Source organism: Athene cunicularia, assembly GCF_003259725.1.
Source record: "Athene cunicularia isolate RWA chromosome 8 unlocalized genomic scaffold, athCun1 chr8_part1, whole genome shotgun sequence".
NCBI classification, from domain to species: Eukaryota; Metazoa; Chordata; class Aves; order Strigiformes; family Strigidae; genus Athene; species Athene cunicularia.
Window position 1 is genome coordinate 16499594 of NW_020799109.1, and position 9109 is coordinate 16508702.

General features: G+C 40.2%; 1 protein-coding gene across 1 annotated transcript in view; it reads right to left on the reverse strand.

The window, feature by feature from the left end:
- COL24A1 (collagen type XXIV alpha 1 chain) overlaps positions 1 to 9109 on the reverse strand; it is a 152096-nt gene that overhangs the window by 138922 nt on the left and 4065 nt on the right. Inside the window, exon 2 of the mRNA XM_026853918.1 lies at positions 5125 to 5186. Coding sequence (XP_026709719.1) covers positions 5125 to 5186 — 62 coding nt within the window. The remainder of the gene's footprint in view (positions 1 to 5124; positions 5187 to 9109) is intronic.

Sequence of the window (9109 nt, forward strand, 5' to 3'; positions counted from 1 at the left end):
CCTAAATCAGATTTAGGCATGTTGGAGCTGGTGGTCATAAACACTTTCCTTCAGAATGAATATAAAGACAATATTAGATCCCTTATGGTGCAGCTGAAACAGAAACACTACAAAGGCTTCAACAAGAGCTAAACTACATGTCCCCAGCAGTCTTGCCATAGGGTCACAAAATAAGACAGCATTTACAGCACTGATCGGTAAAACTGCTTGTCTGGGTGTTTGTGAAAGGTGCTACAGAAATACAGCAGAGATTGAGACAAAACACAATTATGAAAATAAGAGACAAGAAGGCTGGGGGCTAAAACACATGACACGAGAAAAGGCTGAAGGAGCTACATTTATTTGGCCAGGAGATGGGAAGGTTTGGGAGAATCTAATTACAGTTGTCCATTATCTGAACTGGAGTTATAGGGAAAACAGAAAAGCTGAGGAGTAACAAGCACAAGCTGCAACACAAGAAATTCCAGCTCCATACAAGGAAAAAGCATTCTCACCACAAAAGTGGTTAAGTGCTGGACCAAGGGGCCAGAGCCATTGTGCAATCTCCATTCTTGGAGATTTTCAAAGCCCCACTGGACAGGACCCAATAACCTGAACTAACTTCAGCATTGACCCTGATCTCAGCAGGAGGTGGGACCAGATGAGTTCAAGGTCCCTCTAATCTAAATTTTCTGATTTTCTGCACAAGGGGAAATGAAACATTGTAGTTTTCATAAACAGCACTGCACAGAAGCGTAGGGTATCACCTTTTTTGGAACAACTGGCTGGACCTATGCTTCAGTGCACTACCTATATTAAAAATGACCAGTAGTATCTAACAGTTGCACTGATCTAATAAGCTTGACTGGGAAAAGACTGGCACATTACATAGCATTTAGCTGGGCGTACTTTTATTAGCACACTGCACTTATATTAAGTAAATAAAGCTATTAAATGGCATAACAAAAATTTGGAGTAACCAAGAAAATTAAGGATTCTCTGTTAAGAAAAAAAGAGCAACTGAAACAAATGGATGTTCACTCTTAGTGGAAAAAAAGGTCTCCTTTCCCAGTCTTCCTTTTCTCTGTTTACTGAATGTATTCATAGCAAACTTTAAGAATAGACAGATGTTGGCTTAGTTTCTGTGGTAAATTATGAAGAGACCGAGATTTCCTTGAGAGTGATTTATAAATTGGAAGTAAAAGCATCAACCTTGAATACACTGTACATCTTGAAAATTAATTACACACCTTGTAGTGTTTCTAGTCATGTTTGAGATTCATGGACGCGCCAAGATTATCCTGGCGGGTAGCCAGCACAGAGGTATGGCGAAAGCATATCTTTACAGAAAGTCATGCGTACGCCAATTTCTCAAGATGTTTTGCCTCAGAGCAATTCATTTACCATGGCTGTATTTTTATCTGTCAAACTGATAACAGAGGTCAGGTTATAATAGAGCTTTGAAGCACAATGCATCTGTTAATGAACCACCACACTTTCCCAGGACTCTAGCCCTGCATGGTCTGCATGTAGTTATGGAGGGGAAAGCTGTACTTGTATTGCCCTTGGGAAAGCTCAGAAGAAACACAGGTCCTGAGCTCAGGGCACTGCAGAGGTCTTACCCATGCAAATCATACCCCAAGGCTGGAGACACCATTCCAGCACTTCTGTGCAGTGGCTGGGCCAGCTGACTGCACAGAGAATAGCTAATAATCTAACCTGAAGTTATGCCTAAATATCGCATCCTAACCTGAAATATTTGGCAAGAACTTGTATTTCAAAATATTTTTAATTATATATTTGTATTTAAAAATAACAATGCACATGATCTGTCCAAAGTATTATAAATTGAAGTATACGACAAAAAGCTAAAATTGGTTTAAAAGTCAATTAAAAAATGACACTTGAGTATCGCGACAATCTCAAATTGCAAGCAAAATTGCCAAAATTTTGGCAGTTCTGATTTGAAAACAGCACATTGTTTAAAAGTTATTAAAAAAAGGAAAATCGTTTGAGACCGTGATGAGAAATAAGACACATTCTCCACATCCTGCAAACAGATTTCTGCGAACAATGACAGGTCCTGAGAAAGCTAAACACAAATACATGCTGTGTGAAAAATGACAGCAAAAGATTAAGTATCAACTAATTATTCCTCGCTGACTTGCTGCCTGTTAACCCACTGTCAAGCCAAAAGACTGTTCCAAACTTTTTTGGCCAGTTATTTCATTTCTGGTCCAACATGTATTTTTATTTCATTTTAAGGCTTTCAGAAGCTCTTGGCAGTACACAGGGGTTTGGGAGCAGGCAACCCTCTCAACTTGTTCTCCCAGCATGACAACCGCTATTTTCTTCACTTATCAGTAGTCAGTTTTCTTTGGTTACCCACGTCTGCACAACATCTGTCTTCACTTACTGTTTACTCAACTCATTAGCACCCCAAATCGTAACGGCTCATCTTCTTGAAGGAAAAGTTTGAAGTTTTTGGTGTCAAGTACTTACACCTTCTAGGAGGACTTAAAAATTTTACAACCTTATGCATCATGAGGGGAGGGAAAACCTAACATGGGCTTTGGCAAAAAGTCTTCAGACACTCCTGTTGCACAAAAAAAGTTCCAAAAAGGAACTGGGAGGGGGGGATGAGGGGATTTGGATATTTGATTGCACACTCTATTCTGTTTCATTCATTACTCCACATTCCTATTCCATTAATTTTCCACATTCTTCCATACTCATGACTACTCTGAAGGCAGGATATTTGGGGTGCTCTCTCCATTTCAGCAATCCTAGCATACACATTACCCGCCTTCCCTTTACCAGTATGGGTAAGTCATTTATCAGTCAGCTCCACCAGAACTGAGAGTAATTACTCATCAGATTGCCCATTTCCTTGGTGATGCTGCATCTGCAGTTGGGTAAATTAAGATACCTGACTGCAACCAATGCTCTCCTGGTCACCAGGCTGAGTGACTGGCATGGGAAAGCCAACCAGATACATTGAATCTGTATGTTCTTGAGCCACACTCGAAGTACTATTCCCAAAGGTTGAAACCGTATCTTTACGTATTTCACTGAACACAATTTACAGCAGCCTACCAAAATGAACAAGGCATAGCTTCTCAGGTAAAGCATGCACAGGCTGTCTCATCAGCTTGGGAGAAATGGAATTTTAGTTACTCTAGCTAGCATCTTCATATTTGGCTGAATACTTTTTACAACTGCCAAGAAAATGTTAATAACAACTTAAGTGTTATGTTCCTAATGGGCAGACAATCCCCTCACTGGACAAACTCTAAACACTGCAACTGGAATAGTGCTAATTCTGCAGGTTATATACTGAGGCTGAGAGATACACTTGAGCTGCTCTTTTTTTGAGGAGTCTGCTGTTCACTGAACTGCTTTTTGCACCCTTGTTTACACACTGTGCAAATAAAGTGCATGACAGACCAAATTCCCCCATAGGCAGAAAGTTGCATCAAGGTTCAATGCACCGTTTTGATCCCAAGCAGGCACTTAAGGAAAATAAAGTCATGTATGACATCTGTGCATGGGGATTGAAGGGGAGTCTTGATTCAGTAACATTTCTCATATGGCAATCTAGAAATCCTGTTGAGTAATATATATATAAAAAAAAAAAAAAAAAAAAAAAAAACATCTGCTGGTGACAAAGTAAAAAAATAATCAAATGTGAGCATGTCAAGACTCTTTACCCCATTTTTGCAAAGCTCTGTGCATGGAGGTACTCTCAGCTGAGAGGCAAATAGCCTCAGACTGCACCCACTCTCCCATGTTGCTGTTGACCACAGTCCTGTAGCCTTCACAGTGCTCACCTGAAGTTTTGTTAGAAAAGCAGTTCTCAGGCTGAGGCACATGAGAAGTGAGAGAAATTGTTTATTTCTTTGCAGAGGAGGAGGGTGGACTGGAAGGATGAAGGCAACTCAAACCATCGCTGCACACCTGTCTCTGGCAACCCTTACCTGCTCCCACTGCACCAGGGAAGTGCAAACTGCCTCCCAAAAAGAGCCTCTTCCCTTACCATCCCCCTGGCCTGGAGCAGGGCAGTCCACACACATCTATGGGTGCTACCCCTCCTCCAATGAGAACTTGGTTCAACTATTAGAAAATTCTGGGAAAAACCCATCATCACAAAAGCATATGTCCCCCACTGAGCTGAATGTGAAAAATCAACAACCAATGTTACCAGGAAAACAACGAGCAACTAATGGAAGGCAAAACTACAAAGAGAACAGGGGCAGGGAAAGCAACTGAAGGAAAAAACCAAGCTTTGCCAGTCACGAGGAATGATGAGAAGGAAAAAGGCATTGGTGCGAATAGTGGTGGGAGGCTGCTAAAATATCCCACAGGGCTCTAGCAAAACATTATCAGGAATGAGTCTTGCCTTAACCATGCAATCCAGCTGTTTGTATTCAGCTGAGTGTTTGCAATTAAGATACTTACCAGCCAAGGATGACCTATTTCTTGCTTCACCTGTACAGTGAAGGAACATGGCAGAGAAGTGATGCTGCCACTCTCCTGGCAGATTAGAAATGACTAAATGGCATGTTAGCCTCCACCACTTTGGGATGCTAATATTCCCATCACAGTCCCTACTGCAAGCTGCACATCTGGTGCAGTTATAACAGCTGGCAGATTAAAAAAGAAACTAAAAACAAGACAACCCTATTTCCTCACTAACATCTGCATCTGAATACAAAACCAAATGAATACACAATTTAACTTCTTGCTTTAATGATGCCAGCCTAGACTAAGCCTTTATTATATGCAGTGGTTTGCTTGCACAGCCCTAAGTGCAAAGGTAGCTCAGTCATAGCTTGCCACCCCCAAGGACACCCACATGCAGTGAAGACACAATCAAAGCCTTTTCACTGTATAAGGCTTCTCTTTTATGAAGAGCTTGCTTAAATATGTAAGCAATTTCATAGACAGAAAATCTGACTAATTTTCAAAAGGTCATCTTTTCCAAACTGGTTGCTTTAAACTTTTGCTCTCATTATGCTGTAGCTGGTATTTTCTTTAAGTCACCATTTAGGAACTGAACCTAAGGTCACTAATAACAATGGCCATTTACTCTTTTCATCTAGCAACAGCTTATACAAGTGTCCTGTTACATAAAAGCTTTCTCACCTTGTTTGGGTACTTGTGCAACACCCACAGCTATACATATTGCAATAAAAAGGAGAGTTTTCCTAAAAGGGAGAGAAAGAAAGAAAGAACATGTGAGAAAACATGTACAGTTTCAGAATGCCAAGGAATTAGAGGCTTGATTCAACATCCAAATTCAATGGCAGGATACCATTGACTTCAGCAAGTCCTGGATCAAAGCCATCACATTCTACAACTTTCCACTGATGCTGAGAAGGCTTTTTACACAAAGATCAAGGATTATGTATGCCCTCATATATAGTATGTATATTTTACACTGGCTTTTATTAATAAAGTAACTGCATCTGGTTTGTATTTTCTTGCAGCAGCCTTCAAATATGAATCCTGCTACACAGTAAATTTCTTCCTGGAAAGAAAAAAAATGTTACTGTAAAGAAACTATACAATAAATGACAAGTTAATGCCAGTAGAGATCATTAGATACTTTTGATCTGCTATCAGTCTTGTCACTATACCACATCATTTTACCATAAATGAAAACGTTGTGCCACACTTTTGTTCCTGTATTATAAAATTTTGTCATGTTACAAGACATGCTCTTCACAAAGTAAAAAAATCACATCACATTTTGACTTGAAACTTCATGCTCAAATAGAAGAGTGCGATACTGATACGTATCATAGGCCCACTGATGGCAACGAACATATAAGGTTGATACAGGTGTGCTCAAAATTTGCTTTAAATGAAAAGTGCTGGATGTTGGGCAAAGAATACATTTTTATCCATGGTTAAAAACCAGACTGCTGTTTTTTACTCAATTAACGTATTAGCCAGATTATCATTTGATCACACTCTTATCAGTGACTAAATCTTTTAATGAATGAGAAATATATTTTCTGCTAATGTTGGGCATCCAGGCACAGAACTATGTAACAATTATAGTAACCTGGATCTACTTATTCTTAGAAGAAATATTTCTAAAATGTCAGAAATACAGTTCTGATACTAACAGCTCAACCCTCTTGCTCATTTACATATGTAACCTCATTGATTTTTCATAATATCAAACACTAGATTGACTGAAAGTGTTTGCCAGACCATGCCAGAGAGCACTTGAGTATCTGGAATAAACAGTATTTGAAAGTACCACAATTGCAACTGAACACCTGTAACTTCATGTGATAGAGCTTCACCAGCTATTTAGTCAGGTTTGCGCAGCAAAAGACGTGCCTGAAGAACACCCGACCACTTTTTACAGGAACGTATGGTTCAAATGGCAATAACAGACAAGTTCCTTACATGAGCGTTTACTGCCAGGTTGCCTTCAGCTCAGAGGGTAACACATGCATAAACCAAGTATTAGTAATGCTACAATGACAAGAAATCATGCTATGGTTTAAATATTTATATATATATATGTACGTATATACACACACATATATAGCAATTTTCATGAAAAATCTTAATACTCCTTTCAAGGGTTTGCAATTCAAACATTTCAGAAACCAAGTACATTAAAATCGCAGAACAAAAATCTGGTTTTATCGAATTGCTCAGTGAAACAAAGGAGAAAAAAAAATTTAAAAGAGTAAAAATTAATTGATCAGAGGATGGGTGTGATTACTTACTCTCCTTCCACTTATGTAGTTTTACTGTGGGGTTTCATCCAGTTTTCAACCCAAGGTCCCCTTAGGGGCAGGGGGTACTTCACAGCAGGTGTCACTGCTTCTCGCAGGCCCCCTCCCAAGACCAGTCCAACCCAGGCAACAGGTACTACTCAACTGCCCCCTCTCCAAGCCCAGTGCTCAATAGATACTTGCCAACCAAAGCCCACTGGCTGAGCCTTCCCCCAGTTTCTGTTATGAGGAAAAAAACCCATGGCAAGTGCTAGGAGGAGAAAGGAAGCATTAGAGACCCAAACAGTTCCAATTCCTTACAGATGTGTTGGTTAAAAAAAGTGCACTATCCACCACCACCCACTCTCCAGCTGGCAAACATCTCTGCTGTCCTTTCCTCTTCTGCCTGATCAGCAGCCTGGACTGTATTCACAAATTGCCACACCGATTTTCAGACAGAGCACTTGTTTAAACAAGTTACATGGGCAGGGAATAGAAGTTTTATAAAATTAGACTAAACCTATTTTTTCTTCTGTGATATATCTTAAAGAGTCTGCTGCAGCATTCTTCAAAATATCTGCTCAAAGTTTTCAAGGCAAATCAGTGGGCTGGATCTTGAACAAAATTAGGTCCACTGGTTATAAACCTACATGTGGATTTGCATATTGTGAGAGCTTAAGTTTTGGCTATCAGAACAAGTGAATAATTCAAGGAACAGTAATGCATGATAACAGTAATATTTTAGCATTGGTATTGCAACTGTAAAACTGTAGATACACCATGCTTTTAGAAGAAAATGCACAGAACGTAGAGGATATTCAAAAATACGCATCATTGCTCCAGTTCTCATCATAGAAGGAGAGTGAAGTGGAAACTCCACCTCACAAATCCCAATGTGCTTGTAAGGGCACATTTTTAATTAACCACTGCAGCCCCTAGCTATTCCTTCTCTTCAGGCTTTCTCCTGCCACAGCCATGAAATCTCTACTGGAGTAGTTCTGCCACTCCTGCAAAAGACCTAATATTGACTGTTGTCCAAACAGCAGGTCAGCTACAGGACACTCGCTTCATTTTTTTCAGCTCTGAAGACCAGAATTCAAGTTCATAATTTCTGTGTCACACAATGCATCATCTTTTCATCTAATGAGAAGCTCAGTGACATGAGATAGCTGTGTCAGAAAGAAAGTCCATGCATTGCACTGTATCAGCTAAAACTCAGGACAAATATTTCTTTGACTTTCATAGGTGCAAAATGGATTCACAATTAAAAACAGTGTAAGACATTTTATTTAACTCCAAAGTCAGGATGCTCAAAGAACTCCAGAGACCAAAATGTAAAGATAACTCCTCTTAATAGCCTCTTCCAGTCAGACATCGACAAGCTGTGTGTCAGGTATCTGCCTCCGTCACCTCCCAGCAAACGTTGTAGGAAGGCAAGAAATTCCAAAATGCTCCCAGGGCTGTAAATTACACAGATGTAACTGGATACACAGAATCATTTAGTGAGAGGTAAAGACAAATGTCTGGCTTACACAGTGCTCTCCAGCTAATGTCAAGAACAGATGAGTGATCAGCTAAGAGAAAAAACAGGGACCAGAGACAACCATAGGAATGAAGGTCCTCTACTGCGTGGGAAAAGTTAGTCTTCCTTCTACCTTTTTTCACAAGTAAAACATTTTCTAAATGAAACCATGTGCAACCTAAAGTGAAGTTGTACAAGGGAGCCCTCCATGGCCAAAGATGAAAAAATGAAATTCTATCTTTGACAGAATACATTCATGCAAACCCTCCCTTCTTGGTCAAGACCACTGCTCTGCACTTGCAGCTTGTAAGTCTCCATTCTCACACCAGCACTGCCACTAAGTCACCAGGCTCCCTGCTGCATAATGCATACATGGCTTGCTGCATCCTCTGCCATAGCTGCAAGGAGCAAAGCAAGGTTGAGCTATTCTACCACTTAAAATAGAGCTTATCTTTCTGACAATCTTTGACATCTTGTGGCATATTGTCTCTCTACAAGTGGACAGTAACTCTCTGTGGTTACTTTTTTCCAGTAGGAATGATGCATGAATGAGGAAACTGATAAGCTTCAAAGAAAGTTGTGACAAGCAACGATGAAAAATTCCACACTCTGAAGAATATTCAGCAGTGTACAGAGCTTGGGTTTGGTCAGTGCACAGGTCATTCCAGGCTAGTTTCCTAAACCTCAAGTTTAAAGGAAGAAATACCACTAGCTGGCTGTTAGAGAAGGCAGAAAAATCTTTTCCCAGTGTAACTGGTACAGATGAATTCAACCCTGTGCTCACCAGTGATCACAGAATGTCTTGGGTTGGAAGGGACCTTAAAGACCACCCAGTTCTAAACCCCCTGCCATGTGCGGGGACACCTTC